At 50.0% G+C, this 23701-nt stretch overlaps 8 protein-coding genes across 8 annotated transcripts; 5 read left to right on the top strand and 3 right to left on the bottom strand.

Moving 5' to 3' along the window:
- Positions 1–2147: 2147 nt before the first annotated feature.
- On the top strand, positions 2148–3509 carry T069G_06884 (thermolysin metallopeptidase, alpha-helical domain-containing protein; the record flags this gene model as incomplete). Its single annotated transcript, XM_056174094.1, has 3 exons — positions 2148–2754; positions 2819–3144; positions 3198–3509. 3 exons carry the CDS (start codon positions 2148–2150, stop codon positions 3507–3509), a joined length of 1245 nt encoding a protein of 414 aa, XP_056027673.1.
- Positions 3510–4162: 653 nt separating this feature from the next.
- Positions 4163–5272, top strand: T069G_06883 (sec63 brl domain-containing protein; the record flags this gene model as incomplete). The annotated part of the gene is made up of 1 exon (XM_056174093.1): positions 4163–5272. The coding sequence occupies one exon, from the start codon at positions 4163–4165 to the stop codon at positions 5270–5272; it is 1110 nt and encodes a 369-aa protein (XP_056027672.1).
- A 1886-nt stretch (positions 5273–7158) lies between these two features.
- T069G_06882 (uncharacterized protein) lies at positions 7159–8187 on the top strand (the record flags this gene model as incomplete). Its single annotated transcript, XM_056174092.1, has 1 exon — positions 7159–8187. The coding sequence occupies one exon, from the start codon at positions 7159–7161 to the stop codon at positions 8185–8187; it is 1029 nt and encodes a 342-aa protein (XP_056027671.1).
- Positions 8188–8943: 756 nt separating this feature from the next.
- Positions 8944–10233, bottom strand: T069G_06881 (SPFH domain / band 7 family domain-containing protein; the record flags this gene model as incomplete). The annotated part of the gene is made up of 3 exons (XM_056174091.1): positions 8944–9353; positions 9417–9727; positions 9800–10233. The coding sequence occupies 3 exons, from the start codon at positions 10231–10233 to the stop codon at positions 8944–8946; spliced, it is 1155 nt and encodes a 384-aa protein (XP_056027670.1).
- A 730-nt stretch (positions 10234–10963) lies between these two features.
- Positions 10964–11716, top strand: T069G_06880 (ubiquitin-conjugating enzyme domain-containing protein; the record flags this gene model as incomplete). The annotated part of the gene is made up of 3 exons (XM_056174090.1): positions 10964–11116; positions 11329–11534; positions 11653–11716. 3 exons carry the CDS (start codon positions 10964–10966, stop codon positions 11714–11716), a joined length of 423 nt encoding a protein of 140 aa, XP_056027669.1.
- Positions 11717–12520: 804 nt separating this feature from the next.
- On the bottom strand, positions 12521–14998 carry T069G_06879 (uncharacterized protein; the record flags this gene model as incomplete). The annotated part of the gene is made up of 1 exon (XM_056174089.1): positions 12521–14998. One exon carries the CDS (start codon positions 14996–14998, stop codon positions 12521–12523), a length of 2478 nt encoding a protein of 825 aa, XP_056027668.1.
- A 4226-nt stretch (positions 14999–19224) lies between these two features.
- T069G_06878 (uncharacterized protein) lies at positions 19225–20541 on the bottom strand (the record flags this gene model as incomplete). The annotated part of the gene is made up of 2 exons (XM_056174088.1): positions 19225–20103; positions 20158–20541. 2 exons carry the CDS (start codon positions 20539–20541, stop codon positions 19225–19227), a joined length of 1263 nt encoding a protein of 420 aa, XP_056027667.1.
- Positions 20542–21821: 1280 nt separating this feature from the next.
- On the top strand, positions 21822–23161 carry T069G_06877 (phosphoribosyl synthetase-associated domain-containing protein; the record flags this gene model as incomplete). The annotated part of the gene is made up of 6 exons (XM_056174087.1): positions 21822–21901; positions 21986–22286; positions 22340–22657; positions 22716–22851; positions 22981–23045; positions 23099–23161. The coding sequence occupies 6 exons, from the start codon at positions 21822–21824 to the stop codon at positions 23159–23161; spliced, it is 963 nt and encodes a 320-aa protein (XP_056027666.1).
- Between the last annotated feature and the right edge of the window lie 540 nt (positions 23162–23701).

Genomic DNA, 23701 nt, shown 5'->3' with positions numbered 1-23701 from the left:
TGAGGTAGATGGAGATGGAGAAATTGAGAGGAACTGTTACTCCGTTGAATCATCATGCCGTTGTGGGAGTTGTGTTGGTTTGGATTACAACGGTGAAGAAGTAAATTACGTGCATGAACAATGAAACGTGGTAGAGTCTCGCGATACGAGTAATAAGCATCTGCTTACAGCATTTTTCTCTCTCTCTTTTTTGTCAACTTACCCACGACAAGTCAATGCGACCACCTCCTTTTTCGTGGGCTAAACGCGTACTTGGCTGCATTGGGCAAGAGAGAAATGGGTGGTTTTGTTATTACTGTTACACTGGTACCTGTACTGGTCGTACTGGGGGACGAAGCTATGGAGTGTGAGTGAGTGCTGGTGGTGTTTTTTTTTGGGTGGTGCTAGGCGGAAATGAGGGTAGTGTGGTTTTATGGGCGATTTGGGCGCGTGGGATGAGAGATGGTTGCATGAATTGAGTGCTTTGCTCCATTGATGCTGTGCATGATGGAGGAGATGGAGACTGTCAATGGAAGTGTGGTGTTATTAGTGGTGGCTTGTTTTCTGTTTTCTGTTCTCTTTCTTCTTCTTCTTCTTCTTCTTCTTCTTCTTCTTCTTCTTCTTCTTCAATTGTGTTGACGTGAAGCTGCTCGTATTGCTACTTGGGTACTCTGTTAAGTACGAGATAACGCGAGATGGCACTTCATTGCCGTGCCGATGATAAGAGGCATTTATCCCGCCAATGCAGGTACCAGTACTTATTATCTCCATTGCGGTGCTATATACGGAGAACGCCGTGGTTTTGCCTCTACCTAGCTGTGTAGGTACCTGAATGCTATCTTGGGCTGCTTCGAATTGAGCTCGGCCTTTTCGCACAAGCTGATGGCGCCGAGTCCGGCTTGGCCTCTTCTAATGCCAATGCAATGCTTGGCTACCTGTTTTTCTTCCTCACTCATTGAAGCCATTAAGCGAGCTAGCAGCCTGTAGCTTCCCCCAGGTGAGTTACTTTGAGCACTAGCTGCCGAAACATTTTGGGAGATGCGCCGAATGAGCGCGCAGAGACGTGAGTTCTGAGTCATGGAGCTTTTTCAGCTGTGATTTTAGAGGGTGCTGGGCGTTTTGACACTCTCTCGCTATTTGTTTCCTAGAATGGGTCTTTTTGACTACGTTGGTAGAGTGTTACTTTGTTGTGAGCTGAGTTGCGCATGATTATGGTTTTGAGTGACGCGACTTGGCTTTTGACGTGACGGTTGTACACCACTCATTGGTGGTTAAGGCAAGATGCCATTTGGGATGGAGTTTTTGATTCACAAATACCATCTTTATTAGAAGCATACATAAAGGAATGGTGATTCGTAGATTGATGGCGATTTCTTGATGGAGAACTCGTCCTGCGCCTAAACGACGTACATGCACATGTGGTGTCTTGCACGTGTATTCACAATCAACGACGTCGACAGTACATATAGGCATATATTGAAAGGTTCTAAGGCTGCGTACCTAGGTACTTTCTAAATAGTACAAACGTCAAAGATGTGGTAGTCGCAAACTTCCATTTAATGTTGTCGTGCCTCGCTATCATCGCCATAGCGGGAGAGTCTCAGCTGAGTGTGCTCATATTCATGGTAGTAGACTTGCTATTTATCTCGGAGACCAGTGATATTGTCAAACAGCTGCATCATGTTGGCACTGCTTGAAATAATTGAGAGCACCCATAAGAATGACTCTGGCCAACGTCTCATGGCCCTCCTCGGAAACTCTACTCCAAAGAGGCTTGCAGACGAAAAATTTTCTACTCTTGTAAGGTTCTCATAAATAAAACTCTATTAGTTAGACCTTGCGAGTGTTGCACGTTCCTGCTATCTTTGAACAAAGACGCAATGTGATTGATATGACGTGGCTTGAGTATCTCATCAGCCATGGAAGGCATAGCCATCGCCTCTCGCGGTTGACAAGATGCGTTTTGATATAAAAAGGGGAAGAGCATCTCAGGATTATGGCTCTGGCTCTTCATAACCCAACGCGAACCTGCATCAACACACATCAACACACACTCCATAATCATTACTACCATCATCAACTTATTGTCGTATTGTCGTATTGCGTTATTGCCTCTCCCTGAAGTCACATCATTTCTATCATATTGTTACCATCTCAACATCTCCACCATGTCCTATCGCTGCTACATCGTCCCTCCTCACCTCCTCAAGGCTATTAGTGAATCCTCTCATAATCCCGACACCGTCCGTGAAGCTGCTCGAGCTGCCCTTCAGTCTCATCACGCCTTTGCTGCCAAACGCAAGAGCCACATAGAGGCAGTGATACAGAGCCGACGCAGCAGCCGCGGTCCACCACCCACTCGCCCCTTTGTTCCCGCCCATGTCCTTCGCCATATATCAGAATCGGAGCACGTGGACGAGGAAGCTCGAGCACGCGCTGCGAGAGACCTAGAACATACCCTTCACCTTGAGTCACGAGCAAAGAGTCGTGAAGATGGGACCCAGCTCGCGGCAGAAGTAGCAAAGATTGGCAAAGATGCGCCACAGCGATCAATCTACGATGCAGAGCATACCTCAAGCGAGGGACAATTGCCTGGTAAGCTCGTTCGGGCTGAGGGTGACAAGGCGACCAAAGACAAGACTGTCAATCAGGCATATGACAATGTCGGAACGGTCTTGGAGTTTTACAAGGACAAGTTTAAGTGGAACTCCATTGACAACAAAAACATGGATGTTATCAGCTCTGTCCATTTTGGTCGACAGTACGAGAATGCTTGTAAGTGTTTGATCGATAGTCTTGCTTTAATCTTAACCTATTGCACTGGCTAACACGAGAGCAGTTTGGGACACGGAAGAACGGCAAATGGTGTTTGGAGACGGCGGCGAGTTTCTCAGCAACTTTGCTGGCTGCATCGACGTTATTGGGCACGAGTTGACGCACGCAGTGACCGAGCACACAAGCGCCCTCGAGTATCAGGGACAACCAGGTGCCTTGAATGAGCATATTTCCGACGTGTTTGGCATCATGATCAAGCAAAAGGTGCAGGATGAAAAGTCGCAAGATGCCGACTGGCTGGTCGGCGAAGACTGCATTCTTCCCGGTGTCAAAGGCGTTGCTCTTCGAAGCATGAAAGCCCCTGGAACCGCATACGATGACCCTCGATTTGTGAGTTCAAGTACTTTAACCCCTAGATGATTCGAGACTGACAGCTTGAGTAGGGCAAAGATCCCCAAGTCGACAACATGAAAGACTATGTCACAATGTATGAGGACAATGGCGGTGTACACATCTACTCTGGCATTCCCAACAAGGCCTTTTACCTGGTAGCCAAGGCATTCGGCGGCTATTCATGGGAAAAGGCCGGTCAGATTTGGTGGAAGACGATGCGGAGCGGCAAGGTGCCCGAGAATTCCACGTTTCTCCAATTTGCCGATGCTACCGTCGATGTTGCCAAGAAGGAGTTTGGTGAGGATGTGGCCAAGACGGTTCGGAAGGCTTGGGATGATGTTGGTGTGCGCAGGAGCATCTAGAGGAGAAGCCCGGGTGGTGGCTGGTGTACCATTCTCTAGACACTTGTCTTGCTACGATTTTCCCTATGATGAAGCCGCTCCCTAAGCTGTCCTTTTTTCTGTTCTCAAGTACTGATAGTTTGAATTGTATTCTTCAAAGTCTGAGGTCTGAATGATGTGCTTTCTGATGTGCTTGTCTCAATTCGCCACTGCGACAAGAGTTTGCCAGCGCATCACCACTATAGCCTCATTATCTCAGTGATATCTCGGTGATGGCCGATTGAGAAAAAGTCATACTCAACATTGCAATTCTTTGGGTAAGGTGAGACTGATAAAGTTATAGGTAATTTGCCTGGAGAATCGAGTGTCTGATCAAAGATAAGATAGGGCTACTTTTGAACGCCTAAGGGAAGGAGCAAAGGGTTGAATGGATGGAGCATCAAAGCAGAGCGAATATTAGGAAGGAGGTGCCTGCCTACCTGTAAGAAAAGACGGATGTGAGAATCTCTCTGCATTTCCAACTTTTGGTAATCTATCTCTCTTCTCTGCTTCACTCAAACCATTTCACGCCATTTACCAACATTTACCGTGTTTCGTTAACCCCTGTTGCTCATCATTAGAGTGCTGCAGCCAGCTGGATCGAACTCTCCATCATTAAGCACAAGAGCAAGACGATGGCTTCTTTTTTCACGCCGCTCAACCGCAAGGTCGACCAGAAGGCGCCGCCTTCTACTCCAGCGAATGAACCGCAACAAGAAACGCCCAATAAACCGTCTCCCATCACTGTCGGAAAGATGGAATCACCACAACACAACGAGATCAGACTTCGCTACCAGCTCTCACTGCCCACTCTTAGATCGCTTTCTGCAATTGACAAAGCGCCCGACCGACGAAAGGTTCTGCAGACTGCGTGCGGCGCAACAGAGTTTCGATCTTTCCCAATAAGACAAGCGGAAAAGAATCTGTTTCGAGAAATCAACGATCATACAGGAATCCCATATCCAATCAACGGGCCTGTCACTGAACCTTGGCACAAGGTGTTTTTGCTCATTCAGATTGATCTCTCGCGAGGAGGGTGGCCCAACAAGATATCTGCCAATGGTCGGAAAGAGCTCATGCGAGATAGCGGCCGTATTCACATCGTGATGGATCGTGTATTGAGATGCATTGCCGACATCCTTGGAGAGAGGGAAGACGGCAGAGGAGTTACTGTTACCTTGGATGTTCTCAGGAGTGTTCATGCAAAAGTATGGGAAGGCTCCGAAATGGAATTGCTGCAGGTCGAAGGGATTGGCGCGGCAAAGATGAAGCGCCTTACTGATGCAAACATCAAGACCATCAAGCAACTTGCCGGATTGGAGTTTTACCATATTGAACGGCTGCTTAGCAGAAATCCACCCTTTGGACATCAGATGTTAAATCAACTATCGGGATTCCCATTACTTCACCTACAGGTTTCTGTGATATCCAGCTACACTCTTGCTCAGGATGATACGGAAGACGCTAGCATGTCAGGACCCTGTCAATCTTGGGTGACTAGAATCGTACTGGGGTATACCAATGACATTATACCGACCTGGTGTAAGAAAAATCCGTGGGCAACTTTGGTGATTGAAGGAAATGATGGTCGGCTCCTGTGGTTCTGGAGGGGAAGCGTGAAAAGAATGGAGGGCACCAAGATCATGTTTGTCCGTCTAGATGCCAAGAAGGGAGAGACCGTCAAGGCTACGTTTGCTTGTGAAGGCATTGTAGGGACTCTCGTACGATTTACACTGACCATCTAAGACCTACCAGTAGCCACATGTATACCAGGTTCGCATCCCAAATTAGCAGGTTAGAAGCCTCTACTTGCGCTCTCACATCACTACTTTATCATTGTGTCGAAAAAATTACCGATATATTAATAACTTTACGAAATAGCCAATGCGGGTGAGTGAACAATACAGAGCTGTGCCTTGAGGAAATTAGAAGGAGATTTTCGACCACTCTGGCTTGCAGCTGTTGAAACCAATGCAACGGCCGGCTTGCTTTTGCTCTTAGCGCATATGCAAGGCAGACTGCCCCGACCTCATTGTTGCTGACAACTCACAGACGGACTAATTTCAGCCGCAATTATTCTGGTTAGCCCCCCTCCGTAAGGGAGGAGGAATTCTATGCCGAGCCCAAGAGTGAGAGAGACAGAGGGAAGAGAACAAGGAATTCAAAAGAGCAGACAAGTTGTGAGAACTTATGAGGGAAAAATTCATCACAATTCTTCGTTTATAGTCAAAGGACAGCATCGAAACAATCCGAGAAGAAAAGACTTAACGGAGACTCTCAGGCTACGAGCTATACTCCCCTAGACCGGAGCCTGATTCAGCCCGATGGAGTTTTCCCCGGCAGTCGATGCATGAGGAACATTTCAGCCCCATGGCCACTTGCTGCTTGCCACTGGAAAACAAGTCTCATGGACACCCCTTCACAACTGGCACAAATACGATATACGATCTGGTTGGCGAGCGCCTGTCGGCTGAGGCTTGTGCTGGCCTTAGTCTTGTAGCTAAGCTTAAGTGCGTCTCCACTGCGACATCCGGCTGGATTACTTTGCCTATTTACTACCGCTATCAACAGAAGCGGCCCAAGTATACGGCGGAAGTCAGGTTCATTAACCCAATTGTTGCATGTCCGCGCCCAGATGAGGGCAATGGCTGCTAGAGGCAACGAGACCGAGGGATGGTCTGTCGGTGAATACTCTCCAAGGCCTAGAACTTGACGATGCGAGTGCCGGAATATTGCTGGGGTATATCCACAACCCATTGGGCTGCTTCATGGGGAGATCATCCGCAATGGTCTGGTCCAACCCTGGTCTACAACCGACTATCGCTGGCATTATGGAGGCTAGATTGATCCCATGTCTCACATCCTATAAAACCATCCAACTGTTGCCTCGCACTATTCCCAGAACTGCTCATCCCATCCACATGGTCCCTGCGAGCTGAAAGAATCGACCCCGCTCTCTATATTTTCCTTCCCTCTCTGGACCCCATCGTGGGAGGCAATTGTTATTCTAAGTCACCGCGTTTTTCTATTGTCACTGGCAAACATAACGCTTCAAGGCAGACCTGACCGCCTCAATGTGAGGGGAGCGGGAAGAATTAGCCACCCACCCTCCTCAACTTGGGTGTCATTGCTCAATAACTCAATGGCCAAGCAATGCCACTTGGCTGGGCTGCATGAATATGGGCAGTAGCTCAAGCCACCGTTAACCACAGCACACTGGCATAAGCTTTCCTCTGCCCTACTGGGAATACTTGGCGAAATGGGCTGAGGGATTAGTGCCGGCATGGGCCTTGCCATGACTCCAAGCCGTCCCTATGCTTCACCAATCAAGGCTGGATGGAGTGTCGCTTGTTTTTCGACCCTTGGACAGGATTGCCTGCTAGCTTGTGATGGCTTCTTCTGAAGCCCAATGGGTGTATGAGAAGTCCAGGGCTACTGCAGGAGTTTTGAAAAAGGAAATTGTTGAGAGTTCCTTTTTGCAGCTTTGCGTAGCCGCCTATAAAGACGGCTGAGAACCTGCTTCAACTCTGGTTGTTGCCCGTCTATTGCTACCAAACACTCTTGGGGTCCAAACAACATTGTGTGTCGTCCACTCAATTCTTTCACGACCATCACCTTTCTCTTCTCCATTATGACTGTTTACTCTACTCTTCTCCTGGCCGCGGCTGGGCTCGCCGCCGCCGATAAGCTGGCGGCCATGAACCTCGGTGAGGCCAGCGGTCGAGGCGTCACCGTCGCCGCTCCGGGTTCGTCAGCCTTCGGCGTCCACTCCCCCTTCGGCGTCCACTCCCTTTCCGATGGCTGTGGCATTGGAATGACTACTTGTGATGCCAACTGCATGCCTCTTACCGGCATCTGCTGCGGCATCGGAAATGGGGCCTACTGCGATATCGGCTACGTTTGTGAATCGGACGGTTGTTGTCCTGTTGGCAAGGTCTGTACTGGACCTCCTACAGGCTGCGAGGGTGATCGTGATCTTTGCGGAGAGTTTTGTGTGCCCAAGGGTACTTGCTCAAGCGGCGGAGGAGGAGGTGGTGGTGGTGGCAGCGGAGGTGGTGACGGCGGCTGCCCTACCGGATACGAAGCGTGCGACGACGAATGTATGCCAACTGGTTCAGTCTGCTGCCACAATGGCTACCATTGTGATGCTGGACAGACGTGTACGGCCGACTTCAAATGCCGAATCGGTGGAGGAGGTGGTGGCGGCAGCGGAGGAGGCAGCGGCGGCGATGGCGGTGACGACCAGACCACTTCCAGAGGAGGATCCAGCGGGTCTCAAACCACCTACAGTCTCTCACCCAACCCTGAGCCTACTGCTACATCTTCTACCGAGTCGAACCCCTTTGGCGGCGATGATGCTACCACTACCACTGAAGACAGCTTCCCTGAGCCTACTCAGCCTCCTGCCACCACCTCTAGCAGCAGCAGCAGCAGCAGCAGTGGCGGCAACGGTGGTAGTAACGGTGGCAATGGCGGCTCCAACGGAGGCAACAATGGTGGAAACAATGGCGGCAGTGGAGGCAGCAATGGAGGCAGCAGCGGCGGCTCCAGCGGCGGTAGCAGTGGTGGCAGCAATGGAGGCAATGGAGGCAGCAGTGGCTCAATCAATGCTCCCAGCATCCTCGTTGGCCTCCTTGCTCTTGTCCCCTTTATTCTATAAACTGGCTTCTTCATCATGGTGCTCAGGGGTACCATACACGCAGCCGCCACTGGCAAATACGAGCCGATGTTTGCAATACATGAGAGTGAAGGACATGATCTGGTAATGATTAATAATGGAATACAATGTTGGTGGAATGGGAACGGAAATTGAGATTGAAATGATACCTATTTTTCTTTTCTTATGTGCTTGGGAGAAATCGAGGCGCTGTGTCGGATTTCGATGCCCCAGAATAGCCATTAGATATATATACGCAATTCTAATGCTTTAATTACCTTCACATTAATACACTGTTCCTTTCTGTGATTTGACATTTTTCAATTTTCAGCTGTTTCTTGCGTACGGAAAGTGGTATTCGCCTATTCATACAAACGTCGTATGTGCCCCTTCCACCACCCCCTTTTTATCATTGTAGTTTTACAAGCTAAAGGATAAAAAAAAAAATGCAAAAGCAAATAGCAAAAATGGTTGGATGATGAAATTTTTTTTTACAGGGGAGAGGGTGGAAAACCAAAAAGAAAAAGAAAAATCATACACATGCGAACAAAAACGCGCATTAAAACGCCGTGTCTGCCCAAATCTTCGCTTTCCCTATAGTGCAGTCGTGACGTGGGCCAACAACGCCTTCCATACTCCCCTCTTTCTCTCCCCCACGCTTTTCACATGTCCAGAAGGTAATCCTGTGGCCCCTATTTGGCCCATGCGTGATGATAGTTGTAGAAATTGTTTCGTGCTTTCATTTATATGGCTTATCCCTTATTTCTTCTCGGCAACCTGGTTGAAGCTCTCCAGCACCTTGTCCTTTAGATCGCCCTTGTTTTCGTTGGCAAATTCTTCCGAGGGCGTCCCTGTGACGGTCTCGGCTTCGCTGCTGGAAGATGATGGGAGGAGTTGCTTGGCCAAGACCTTTGCCTGAGCCTCGCTGACCTTGCCGTAGACATTAAGACCAGTGGCAATCATGCCGCTGATGTCGCCGACATTTCCAGGAACCACAACAGCTGTGCTCTCCTTGGCAAGCTTGCTGAAGGCCTCGACATACTTCTCCGCCACAGTCAAGCTCATGGCGCCCTGGGCTCCGTGAGAGCCCTTAAGAATGCTTGCAGCGACGGCATCAATACCTTCGGCAGTGGCCTTGGCCTTGAGCAGGATGGCTTCAGCCTCACCATCTGCCTCGTTGATCCGCTCGGCACGCAAAGCTTCGGAAGCGAGGATGACGCTCTGCTTCTTACCCTCGGCAATGTTGATGGCACTCTGTCGCTGACCTTCGGACTCGAGAATCTCAGCACGCTTGGAGCGCTCGGCGGTGACTTGGCGGTGCATGGCTTCCACGACAGCTCCAGGGGCATGAATATCCCGAATCTCATATCGAAGGCAGGTGACGCCCCAAGCTTGGGCGGCTTCATTGATTGCGGCGGTAATGTTGGTGTTGAGAGCAGCACGCTCTTTGAGGACGTGATCGAGAGTCAGCTGGCCAATTTCGGATCGCATCGTTGTCTGGGCGAGCTGGGAGATGGCATATTCGGCATCTTCGACGCCGTAACTGGAAACACATTCTTCGTTAGTATGGACCTTGCCCCTGGCGGTTCAGTGGCAAAGGAGTTATGCAACTCACCTAGCCTTGTACGCATCAAACACTCTTGTAAACAAAACACCGTCTAGCTCCAATGTCACATTGTCCGCCGTAATGGCACTCTGACTAGGAATCTCAATTGCCACCTCCTTCAAGCTCTTGACGTATGCAATCCGGTCAATGACAGGCGCCAGAATTGCCAATCCAGGCTCCAGAATGCGGCTGAATTTTCCCATTCGCTCGACAATCCATGCTGTCTGCTGCGGCACAAAGCGCACAATGGTGTTGGCAGGCAGCCGAGGCTTCTGGAAATATGAGGGCAGAGGGCCACCAAAGCTGCCACTGGTGCCCGAGAAGCTGGCGGGGAGGAGAGTGCGTGAGGATGTAGAAAAGGAGAGATGCGATTGTGGCCGCAGCAGGAGAGCCGTGGTTGTCCTGCCCGCTCGGAGGGCGGCTCTGGGTGGCAATGAGGGCATCGTGGAAAATGTAATGTGTGGCTGCGTGTATGCGAGTGCCTGCTTGGGCTAGCCGGTGGCCGAGAGTTGCGGATTGCTCCCTGGTTTGCCTTGGAGCTGCAGCTTGTGCTTGTGTGGTAGCGTATCTGGTATGTTGAATTGAGCTGCAGCAAAGCAGGGAGGACAGCAGATAGCCAAGAGAAGAGAAAACAAAAGGAAAAACTTGTGCTGTCGTACGAGGAACCAAGTGGTGTAGATGGCTATGATTTGTCGTTTCGGGAAATGCTTGCAGGTTGCAGCTTTCGGAGAGCTTCGGCCCATACCCGGCATTTATCCATTCAGCTGCAGTTCCATGAGGTGCACTAACAATCCGCTGAGCCGCAGACAGGACAGGGTACCTCCGACCAGGTACCCCCGAACCATTCCGTCATATCACTCATTGTCCTTGTTCTCGTTCTCCATAATAGTGATTCGGCATACAAAAACTGCCCCGCGCCAGGAATAGCTGCACAGCGGTGATCCCATACTAAACAAAACCTGCGACAATTCAAATACACTGCGATATTTCGACATCATATCTTCTATTTGCGTCTAGATCCGCTCGATCGAAGAGAACAGAAATAAACGCATAGAGACGAGAGAGCCACCGGGTGGTTACTGCGCCACGCAACTACGAGCAGCAAAGCATCACACACGCAACTCATCGAGGCGATAAGGAGAGAAAAAAGAAGGGGAACATAGAACAGGAACCATGTCTGCCAAGGTCCCGCGCAACTTCCGTCTGTTGGAGGAGCTCGAAAAGGGCGAAAAGGGTCTCGGAGCTGAAGCCTGCAGCTATGGCTTGGAAGACGGAGAGGACTTGCTCATGTCCAACTGGAACGGAACCATCCTGGGACCTCCTCATGTAAGGCTGACTCACTGCATCTGCTTTCGTTTTCCACAAACGCTCTCTGTCGTCGTCATATACATGTCTGGACCTGTAGAGTTCAGCAGTTGTATAAGACGAGAGATGGATAGCTTCACCTCACCCCCTTGACCTTGATGTCCAGGAGGACACCCCGCTGTTATTTGATTCTACATGCATATCAGAAAAGCTAACCACCAATACACCTGCAGTCCGCCCACGAGAACCGCATCTACAGCCTCAAAATGCACTGCGGCGAAAAGTACCCCGACGAGCCCCCGTCCATCCAATTCGTCAGCCAGGTCAACCTCCCCTGCGTCAACCCCCAGAACGGCGTCGTCGACCCCAGGCAGCTGCCTTGCCTGGCCCAGTGGAAGCGCGAAAACACCATGGAGATGGTCTTGATTGAGCTGCGAAGGTGGGTTTATATGCTCCTTTTTTCTTTCCTCCTTTGCCCATATTCACCGTCTTGTTGCCGCCTGGCACTTGAGCTATTTTGCACCTCTTTGACCGCCAAAACTGACTTGACATGACAGATATATGGCTGCTCCCGCCAACAAGAAGATCCCCCAGCCCCCCGAAGGTTCTACATACTCATAATCACCAAAGGTAATACCGGGGACCAGATAAGATGAGGAGAAGAGGGGCGTTCGTAGATGGGAAAGGAAACAGGGCAAACAGACACACGTGGAACCTCTCATTCAGCCAACAATACATGGTTCCACAAAACCACACACCGTCACTCACGAAGAAATTACGTAGCACGTCTTCTTTTAAAGCGCAAAATCTCATCCACAATTTTGTTCAAGAGTTTTGGAAGCACGAAAATTCACATTTCTCATTCCAATCGTCAACTTTCTTCCTCGAATAGTTAAAATTGTTGCACATGAGCAGACCATAAGTTGACGTTATATGAGCGAGCACCATGAAAATCCCGTACTCCCCCCACAAGACACCCATTCATTCCATGCCGTTTCTCTCATCCTTCCTTCCCGCTTGCTCCAACCATTAATCCAACCAATAGTTCTTTTGTTTCGCTCCATTCTATCCCCTGTCATGCATAGATAAATAAGAAAGACGGAAAATGAATAAAAGATAAAGAGAAAGGAAAAAGGGAAGAAGCCAAAAGAAGATTCCCTCCAATGACGCAGTTTGCTCCGGGTATCAGCTTGCTTGTGTTTGCCGGCAAGATTGTGACAACCAACCCAATATATATAGCAATGTTCGACATAAAAGAAAAGTGGTAATTAAAAGGTAGTATTAGACGTAAAAATTGTGTGGCGTAGTATTGAACCAGAAGATACTTTGTTGTAGTTTGCGGTAATGCAAAATAGTTCGTAATCTCAACCAGTAGAAAGCATAGGCGTATATCTGAGAGTGATAGCGAGGTTGCGAGTAGTTCGTTTAATCGTCGTCTCCCCACCACCCCATCTCAGGATCTCTTCGCACGAATCCCACGGCACTGAGGCGTGCTGTGTTGAGCACAGCGCGACGTTGCTGTCGTGGCTGGAACGTATCATTAGATATCGGACTGTCTGGCCGGGGCACATCTTCACTTCCGTCCTCAGAGAGCCTAGTAAGCTTAGAAGGAGACATGACCTCGGCTTGCATTTGCTGCCGGGCTGATGCTCTACCCTTGAGCTTGGATGTGCGCTTATCCTCTGGATAATCCCACGACGAAACGGCGTGAAAGCCCGACGACACAGCCGCCTCGTCAAGAGCTTGGCCTTCGCCTCCGGACTGACTCCATTGGCCACTAGCGTGCTTGCTTTGGTCAAGATACACAAGGACATCCTGCTGTTCGCCAAATTCGTCTGGGCCACGAATGGAAGAGACGAAAGATGCCCTTTCGGATCCAGTGTCCGCAGTCAAACGAGAAGGTGCTCTGTAGGGCTCATCCTCACCAAACTGGTGCTCTGTAATGGGTGCACTCAGCATCGAACTCGCTCCAGATTGTCGTTGTTTCGATCCATGGGACGGTGGCGCGGGGAAGTCAAAGTCGAGCATCGAGTCTGTCACCATTACCTGAGATGGGCTTGAGACGTGTCTTCTGCCTTGACGGCCATCCGACTGGGGTTTGCCAGCGGAACCAAGCTGTGACTTCTCACGCATTGCCTGGGTCTTCTTGCGGAGTGCGGATATCAACATCTCCTCTTGACGAGTAAGTGCCATGATACGGCCTTGGCCATTGGAGTCGTCGATGGATGACCGGGCGGATCGTAAATAAAAATTGACTGAGGATGGACTCAGCGGTGGCGTTGGTTCGTGATCGGGCTGGTCTGATGACGTTGCCGCAGATTCCCGGCGCAACGAGGGTCCCGTTAGCGCTGCCAGTGCCTTCTGGCGATCCAGTTCCGCCTGAGATGGGCGACGAGCTGGCAGAACTGTCGTAGGAACAGAGTCTTCTGCGCCGTAGCCGATCTGACCCGTCATGCCTGACCGTGTCGAGTTCGTAGATCCAACTGAGGGTTTGGGCGAGGAAGCGCGGGAGCCATCTCTGAAGGGCGGATTCAGCCGAGAAGGAGATGGTGACAGTCGCTTTCGCTCGGCGCTAGGAATAGCAATGTAGGTGTTGGATGGCGCAAAGCTTGCCTTCTTATTCTGCATCCCACCTGACTCATGTCCCGAAACCTGTCGTGATCGCGACGACCTCGGTTGGCTGTGACTTGGTGGTTCCGGTAATGGTCGCGTGGGAAGAGGGACGTGGTCTCTAGTCGAGGACTTTTCATCATCCTCGTCCTCTTCCGAGTCTGATGACAAAAGCAACACGCTTTTGTCATGAAAGTCAGCTTCCTGGATGAGCCCGCTGTCGGTCTGCCTGGAAGCCCTAGAAGTTCGAGTATGTCTGCTCGAAACACTTCTAGCACCATCGCCTGGAGACGACGAGTATTCCGAATGAGACAATCTTTTCGACTCGTTTGATTCATTGAGGGGCTTGTGAAGCCAATCGAGATTCTGTCGTACTTGCGGTTCCCGCCATTCAGATTCACCCTGGCCGCGACCGTCTGTTTGGTCCTTCTTGTAGACAGGGCTACCCATGACATCAGAGTCATCATCCATAGCGTTTCGGAAGGTCATCTGCTCATAGTGGTCATATAACGTGGAGAGCCCGTTGTCTGAAAGTTGTGTAGTCATTCGGCGGGCTTCTCCAGCGTTTGATGGCGAGGCATCAGGCACCAAAGACCTGAAGCTGTCCTTTGTCCGTCGTTTGAACATGCCGCGTAGGTCGCTCTGCCGATGGGACACAGTGGAATAGGGAGATGACACCGTCGGGGTTTTTATCGAATTGTTAGATGCACTGGGATTGAAATTGTCCGGCTCTTTTCTTGACATCCGGGGAGACGGTCCTATTGCAGTAAAGTCGAGTTTAGGTGGCTTCTTTCTTAACTTGGAAGACTCGTCGGTATCGGGGAAAGCATGCGGGTTTGATGAAAAGGCAGTATTCATGAGTGGAATCGAGGCTTGTCGTGAAAGAGAACGGGAATGTTTTGATTTGTCGTGCCAAGATTTAATGGTGGAAGACGACTGGGCTTTCTTGAGAGTACCGGACGAGTTCTTTCCCCCAAAGTTCATGCTATCGGTAAGGGCACTCAGCCTCAGGTTCGAAGGGGACGGTCCGCGCTCTTTTCTCCGATCATCATCAGTTCTTGTCATCCTTGTTTGGCGTAGATTCAAATCCAGATCGCTTAGGGTCTTGTCTTCGTACATACCAACACTGACGGTTGGCGGCGGGGCGTCATGAATCGAAGAAGAGTCGAAGCTGAGCGGCGTTGAACCCAAGATTTTATGAGCTTTACTCATAGGCATCGCGGGCATTGGCTGCTGCTGCTGGGGCTCCTGCGGCTTCTTACGTGCCGGCCGGGAAAAGTTGAACTTCCTCATCCTGTAAGATTTCCCCCAAGGCGCCTGGATTAGAAAAAAAAAAAAGGAAAGAAAAAAAAAAGTTCCGTCCCAACCCTAGTAATCGAAACACTATTACTCCGTCATCTGACAAAATGTTTTAAATAATGTATGTAAGAGCCGAATTAAGTCTGTGCAGCTGTATTTTTAAACTCCAGGGATTCCAAGAATTCGGTTGAAACGTCGAGAGTGTGAGGTGGTTACGTCGGCGAGTTCGCAATCGCAGAAAAAGGAAATCTGGTGGTGGATTTGTCGTTCGCGAATTCCGATTGCCAGTGGGACCCTGATCCAATCGCGGATTTTCGCCTCGCTTTGGCCGTGATAGAAATCGCAAAGCGAAGAAGCAAACAAGACGACGCGCAGCAGAGCACACGATTCCTCCGGCTGGGAGGCGCGTGGTAATGGCGGGGAAAGATGCAAGTTTGTAAAAGAGACAGGCAAGATCGGGAATGGGGGCTCTCGTGTAAATGAACAAAAGCTGCGGGTACCGCCTGGGATGTGGTGAAGCGAGACCTAGTGTTCTGCCATGCTGAATTAGACCACTGCAGAATCCGCAGTTAGTCTCCACAGTCTAATTACCTGGAGCAATATAGCCAATGCGACCAGCCGATCAGAATGACCAGGGATAGCCAGATGCGAGGATAAGGCCGTGGGCAATTGTCTAGCCAGCCTGGCCGTGCGTGCGTGCTTGTCGTTCTGTACTTGTAGGTACGTGCTCCGTACAGTATTGTAATGATGGAACAAAGAGAAGCGGTCCAGGAAACGATGCGATTGCGGGCAATGGTCGAAGCGAGCCTGTCCCTTTTCCTCCTCTTGCCGGTTCCCTTGGTCGCAATGGGAAGAACAAGCGAGAGAAGCAGGCCTGGCTGAATCACGAGGGGAGGGAAATGGCGCTGCCGTCAACAACAAGATGGGAGTCTCAGACGATGTCGACAACCTTGCAGGGCCTGGCGCCGGATCACCGACTTGGATGCAACACCATCGTCTCCTCAAAGGCAAGGGTTTGTCGAGCTACCGCTTCCCGCTGCAGGCTCGAAGGCAATTGACCGGCAGTAATGGTGATACCACCTGCACCAACATGCAAGTACTTTGTATCACAACCACATCCGCGGTGCTGGACTCCGTACTACTGGAGTAGCGTGTGCTTGTCGGGTCGGTGCTAAGGGCGCGTTGCTGGACTTGTAAGAACTTCTGGGACAAGGCCATTTAGCCTACCGGCGCACACCTGAATCCCACTCGTCGGGAGCAACAGCTCCTCTTCTTAGGGCAGCACACGGGCTTGTGCATTCCATCAATGCTTCGCGTCGGTACTCGTACTTGGCACCTCTCGAATCACTCGAATCATCTCGGACTGTGGCCTTGTTGGGGTGACGCTAGCCACGATCTCCACGGTAGACCCATGCAGTCTTTGTCTCCCTGTCACCACCTGGTCCGGGCACGATAGGCTTGCATGCTTGCAGACTTTCCTGTACGAGTACGCGATTTGGAGCGAGAAGCAATTAAAGCAAGCACGCAATGGCTTCAAAGCGTGAAATCGGCTCGTTCCATCACACTGTGTGTCTGGGCTTGTTTGGCCCATCCGTCTGCATCTTGCCCTCGGCCCGCGACTGTGCGCACGATGGCATCCAAAGCCGATTTGAGTCGGTGTCGCCTGCTGACCAGGCATTGGCTGTCTAATTTCCGCGGGGGGCCCGTCTTTGGGGGCTTCTCAGCCTTTCTGCAGTGCGATGCAACACATGGCCAGTAATGTGATGACTCTCGGTTGGTGGCAACGAGCGAGCAGCAGAAATGGGAAATGAGGAGTGAAGTCAAGACCAGCAGCAAGCAGGGGTTCCCCTTCTTAGGCCCATCCTAGGTGCCTGAGGTCGGCGGACATCCCCTGCACGGGCCGTTATAGTCAGGTAGGGGCTGCTTTCAGGGCCTTGGCGCACCGGGAAGCCCAGACGAACCACTGAAGCCACTGGAGGATGCCCAAAGTGATCAATCGGCAAATTCCACCACAGTCAAATGACCTGTGCTTGAATCTCAATCGCATCCATGCATTGAAACTTCACCGCTGCAAATTCTCACCATGATTGCCCGTCTTTATCTATATCGTATACCCGCAGTACTGTATCTGCTACATAAGATGCAAGAGGAGGGATACCGCTCCTAGATCAGCTGTTGCGGAGCTTGCCGATATCGACTCGGCTCCTCCCCCATTTTACATGGATGTATTTCCAATTGATGGACTTGTAGACTGCAGCAGTGATTACGCCATTTGATTCACAAGAGAACAACAACAGCTGAGACATCTCACAGCAAGCGTCCTTCATCCTCCTCCTCCTTCTGCAGGGAAATCGAAATCCTACAGGCTTGTCCCTCGCACGCTTACCTTGAGTCTGGGGCGCCCACGTGTCTCTCCCCATCTGCGTTAGCTATCCCGCTGGCAGTAGGAATGGAGCATCAGCTCGTGCCTCAGCGTCTCATTGGGTCCGTCCGTGTCTTTAATGCCCGTCCGTCAATTGCCGTATCGGCAGTTCCATCAATCTCACCAACAGAAAAGTTGGTGTGCTGTCGCGGCTGTGATATGTTCATATCATGTCTAAAGACCAAATTGCTCGAACCACGCAAGTTTCCCTACTCGGCAAGCTGATATACCAATTTCGCCCGATGAGATTAACGACGGTCGCAGGGATGTGTCGAACTAATCATTGCCATCCTTTTGTCTGTTGGCGAGATATGACATCCTCCTTGCCAATACGAGGCAGAAATGCCTGCGTATGAGTACCTACCCAGGGTTCAATACAGGGAGTATTTGATAAATATGCAGGGAAACTACACGTTTGATCCTCACAGGGCAAGGGAAGACGGCAGATCGCCAATCCTCTTGTAGACCAACTCCCCGGCCAAATAAATGACCAAATGCATCAACCAGGTGCCAAGCTGCCTAAGAGATGACATCGTCAGCGCTTGCTAGCAGTCATGATAAGCTTTGCTGATGGCAAATATGGCATCATCAGTTGTTGAGGCTGTACTCATGTGTATGTTTGCACTCACAGCCTGAATGTTGTTTCATCGCGCAAATCTCAGCCCGCTACGATCCGTTTGTCCGCTGTTAACCCCGTTTCTTTGCCGTTTGATTGAAACCAGAAACATTCATTGTTTTGTACTAGCAATCTACAGCTCGAGCCCTCCAATTTAAAATCCGGTGACATTGCCCTCAAGGGAAGAGCGTGTGGTGTGGTTCACTCCACCTCACAGAAATCACGTCAATCCTTTGTCTTGACTTGAATATCAGCCGTCGCCAAGAGGGCAGCAACAAAAGTAAGACAATCTGGTCGTCAACTAGCCATGCAGAATATTCCTTACCAACGCTACTGTACCGTCCATCTTCAACGTCATTTTCTTTTTCCTTGTCCGTTCGTGCGCGTGATTCGTCCCCTTATCCATGTCCATATAATTACGGCTCAATGCGGAGCCCGCTGACTTGCCGGAATGGGATCGATCTATTGCTGCACGTACCTTTGACCGGTCCGTTCACTACATTTACAGCTTTGTTTGTTTTTTCCCTTTTTTCCCTTCGGGCTCGCCTTGTTTCTCTTTTTGACTCGTTACTTGTACGAATCTGGAGGTGGGTGCTGGCTTAGACGATCCCTGGACAACTCTTGGCCGTGCCATGTGTTCAAAGTGATCAGTGTGGCCTCAGGTCTCAGTCAGCCACAGCCTAGCCCCTCGAGCTCATTTCAATTTCCAGTAGCCTGATGTCTTAAGGGAAATCAGAATACGGAGTGCAGGGCTATTTATTATGTGAATGACTCGATCCCAGGGTGGAGGCCGCTACGGTGGGAATTGATCCATTAATCGTGTCTTCGCCACAAGCCGAGGTGCCTCGACTCATTAGTTCTGCATTTGACAGCTGCTCCATGCCGGGAGATGTGGAAAGATGGGAAATAATAAAACGTTTATTGACAACGGCACTATAATATTTGTAACTCCAAGCTCTGCTGGGCATACTAATCATCATTGCTATTGACTGTGTACATACTTGCGTGAGTATCTCAGGACTCTTTCCCTGCTGCGCATGACATCAACAAAGCTCTAAAAATCGGGCTCGATGTTACCTTGTCCTAACGTTACCTCCACCGTCTTCAGATAATAATATCTGCTGAGAAATTAATAAGTCCGCCGTTATAGTTTATGTACGATATCGTGTAAGTCATGACGCATCACAATGCTAGAAAAGAGGGCCACCAGTCCTGGTCTTTCCCAATACTTAGTCTATAACGAAACCACCATTCTTGAGACTTGGGAGTAGATTCAACAGCCTCTTGGATTCTTCGCGTCCGAAACTTGACCTTGACTCCTCGCCCATTCATGCCGTCGAGCATACCCCGGGCAAACTGCCGCCACCACTCGAGGACTTCCACATGTTGGCGAGCTGTAGCGATGTATATGACTTCCTCGGCATCAAACAAGACATTGTCATCGCCTTGCAGCTTTCGCCACGTCTCCAAGACGTGGACGTGTCCCCACCGGCTAGCTGTAAAGGCTACACCACCGCTGTAACCCATTTCAATGCCAGAAGCATGCCACCATCGTAGCACTTCTGCTTGACCATTCGTGGCGGCCCATAAGAGCGACCTGCCAGTCTTCAACACGATGTTATGATCTATGGCAGCAGCATCGCGCCACCATTCAAGGACCGAGATGAGGCCGTTACCGCTCGCCTGTTCCAGTGAGACCTTGGTGTATAATAATGGTAACCCCGATAGCTTCCACCACTGCAAAATATGCACGTGGCCATTCTTACATGCGCCATCTATCGCCTCGGTATCGTAGACATGGCGATTCTGGAAGTGAGGACTGTTTTTCCAGTAATCCAAGACTTTGACCTGGGGGTAATATGCAGACGCTTTGGTTGGAAGAAAAGCCCCATCGAATGCCTTGAACAGCTGAGGGTGGTTGTTTTCCAGATAAGCGAGCACCTTAACTAGAGCGAATCGTGTGATGAGTTTCACGACCAGCACTGGTAAAATCTGGAAATCGTCTGGTGCTTGTGATAACTTCCGACAAATGGCAGCCGTGTTGCATGTAAGGACCGTCCGCTCGAGTTCATGTGAGTAGATGAGCAAAGGGTCGCTCAGATCTTCGACTCGTACGCTCCATTCTGTTGGCACAGGCAGACTGGTGTTGATACCAAGCGCAGCGGCCAACTCCCAATCACCTGTAAAACTCAACACTTTGCTCCACAACTCGAATGGTAGCCCTGGCAAAGTAGTTGCATGAAGTGCTGACATGGCAACGGCTCTCCCTGTTGCTTCCCCATCGCGGCCGAGATTCAATAGATCAGCCTGGTTTTGGATAAGATCAAGCAAGTCTCTGAATCCACTCCAGTTCGTTGCTTGCTGTGGATGTGCTGCATCTTCATAGTGCCACAGTATGGGCTGCATCACACGGATACATGGCCATTCTCTCTGAACTTCACCCAGTTGCTGTTGGACTAGAGGACTCAGCCATGCGCTGTCGTCCATTCCTGGCACCATGATACACCCCTTCTGAGCCTCGTTCCAGCTTCTCAGGAGGTCATCAAGAAAAGTGTCGCCTCCGCCCACCAGTAAGGTTTCAATTTTTCTGATATCTAGCGGCACACAAACCAAGAGGTCAGCCCATTCAACTAGGTCGTGTATATTTAGCCCTGTATGTTTAGAAGACACGTCTTCCGGGCCGATTGGTTCTTGAGCAATGGGCGTGTTTTGGATGGTAATAATGAGTTGATTCAGCCTTGGTGATGGATCATCAACCACTGCCCTCATCTCTATACGACGATCCTTGGAGAGCCGCACCACGAGTGGTTGAGCCCAAGACGAATGCCGCGTACCCGTGGCAGTGATCAGCAGCCGCAAGGGGCGGCTTTTCAGTGAGTCTTCACGCAGAGAAAAGCAAGCCATCATGTCGGTTGCACTAGGCCGCGGAGACTGATGAGATTGAGACTGCATGGTGAAAGAAGCAATTATGACGACACCCTATGCTCTGTATGATGAAGCGCATATAGATATCATGTATACTCTTGTACAGTCCTTTGGATGGAAACCAATGTTTCAATTATCAAAGCCAGAGCTAGCATAGAAGAATTGGCCTATCATTGGACTCTTGATGGATTTGATTCTGTATGTGTCGTCATGGAGCCTTTGCCGAATATCTCACGGCATGTTCTGAAGCGCAGCTCTCATCATGTATCTCATCGAGTTCCTGTCGTCGACAGAAGCGAGGTCCACAAGATGAGAAAAATCTTGTATAAAAAAATAAAATAGGAAAAAAAACACCAATTGTTACATCGCCCGGCCTCCGTAGCCCCGGCGAGAATGTTTCCAATTCTCACGGTTCAAGGGAAGCTGCTTCTTATCGTCGATGTAACTGTGCGGTTCATGTACGTGATAGGTCCAAGCTCCGCAATCAAGCTCGATAGTGGTGCTCGGCAATTCATACAGTGCAAAAGAGGCGTAACCGGCTGTCACATGACCGCCCCAGCGTCAAGACTCATCCTAAACTCATGTACTTGGTACGTGCAAACTTTCATCGAAAAAAAGTCAAATTTAGCAAGAGTCATGCTGATTTCAGCTTCAAACAACTTATAACTGCGCGTTCTTCCATCGCCAGCGAGCAACTTTAGCTTCTTCTTTCACTTCTTTAAAACCGAGATTCAACACTTGCGTCTTTGCTGCCTCTGCACACCACCCAATCCTGCTCGCCCCCACTCTTTTTTTTTCTCTTCTTACTTTTTTTCTCTCTCCGGCAGAAGGGACTTCTGCTACCCTCTGTAACGATGTTGGACCAAATGGCAAACGAGATCAAGTTAATCTCTGGGAGCTCCCACCCGGAGCTGAGTGCTCTGGTGGCTAGTCGGTATGTCTCGCAAGATGGTCGTTGAACGAGATATGAGACAAATAGCGCCAGACGTCACTTGACTGATGACTGATTCTGCGGCAGACTTGGCATCAATATCGCCAACACCATGAGCCTTAACTACTCCAACCAGGAAACTAGTGTTTCCATTGGAGAGTCCGTGAGAGATGAAGACGTCTTCATCCTGCAGTCGACAGCGCCGGGTGACGTCAACGATGGCCTCATGGAGCTACTCATCATGATCCACGCTTGCCGCACTGCGTCTGCTAGACGTATCACGGCCGTCATTCCTAACTACCCCTACGCTCGCCAGGACAAGAAGGACAAGTCCCGTGCACCCATTAGCGCCAGACTGATTGCAAACATGCTGCAGGTCTCCGGCTGCGTGCGTTAAGCCAATCTCTTTTTAATTCTGATCAAGTAGCTAACATGCGGTAGAACCATATCATAACTATGGACCTGCATGCCTCACAGATCCAGGGGTTTTTCAATGTGCCCGTAGATAACCTGTATGCTGAGCCATCCGTCCTGCGGTGGATCAGTGAGAATCTGGACGTTGAGAACTGCGTCATTGTCTCTCCCGATGCTGGCGGTGCGAAGCGCGCCACCTCGCTTGCAGACCGTCTCAACACCGGATTTGCTCTGATTCACAAGGAGCGCCCGCGACCTAATGTTGTCGGCCGCATGGTGCTTGTGGGTGACGTTCAGGACAAGGTAGCTATCCTTGTGGATGACATGGCCGACACCTGTGGAACTGTAAGTGATTATACCTATTTCTTGATTTGGTAATCATGTAATTAATTGCCTTCAATAGCTGGCCAAGGCGGCAGAAACCCTCAACGCCCACGGCGCTCGCCAGGTTTTCGCTATTGTCACTCATGGCATCCTCAGCGGCACCGCTATTGACACCATTAACAACTCCCATCTATCTGGCCTTGTCGTCACCAACAGTAAGTGACTTCCGATGAAAAAGTACCCTGTTCTGATATCACATTACTAACATGTAACTAGCCGTTCCTCGTAGGTTTCATCAAATTCCCCCATGCAAGCATCCAGAGTCTAACCATGTGTGATGTTAGTTGGCGATAAAACTGAGCGGTGCCCTAAGCTCAAGGTCATCGATGTGTCTGGCACGCTTGCTGAGGTAGGCTCATTTCTGCTGAAAACTCTTTTATTCCAGACACTGACTTCTCTTAGGCTATTCGACGAACCCACAACGGTGAATCGGTGTCATACCTTTTCACCAATGTTCCCGTCTAAACGACTTGATGGGTTGTTATTTTGTTTGGTTAAACTCTTTAGTATGTGAAGACATATTCTCTAATTCCAGAGGCTCTGCTAATGCTTTCCGAAGCTGTTTGTCTTGGTTGGCGACGATTAGATACTCGACCAACCAATGCTTGGGATAATTAGGTGCACCGAATTCCTTTTTTGAGAGAAAGTTTCTTCAAAGTGTCAAGGATGGTTAGATTGATCTCCATATGGGTATTGGAAAACAGGATCCTAGCTATTTAGGGTACTACCAGAAGCTTCGTCATTACTTAAACTGCTGGTACTATTCGCAGAGCCGGAGAAGGTACTTTATACCAGGCCAGCTCATGCAAACAATGCTGCAACTACTAGATGCTGCTATGGGATTTGATTGAGACAACAGAGGAGGAGACGATTGGATGATTTTTATGGTTACAGAAAACGAAATGCATTAGGCGTAAGGGGTATGAAAATTTTAGCAGAGACAAAAAGACTGAGAGCAATACACATGAGCCAATTTTTAGCGGGTGACTCACGGCTGCTCTCTCT

This window comes from Trichoderma breve, chromosome 4, assembly GCF_028502605.1.
Source record: "Trichoderma breve strain T069 chromosome 4, whole genome shotgun sequence".
NCBI classification, from domain to species: Eukaryota; Fungi; Ascomycota; class Sordariomycetes; order Hypocreales; family Hypocreaceae; genus Trichoderma; species Trichoderma breve.
The sequence above is the reverse complement of the archived record's forward strand: the minus strand, read 5'-3'. Positions and strand labels throughout refer to the sequence as shown.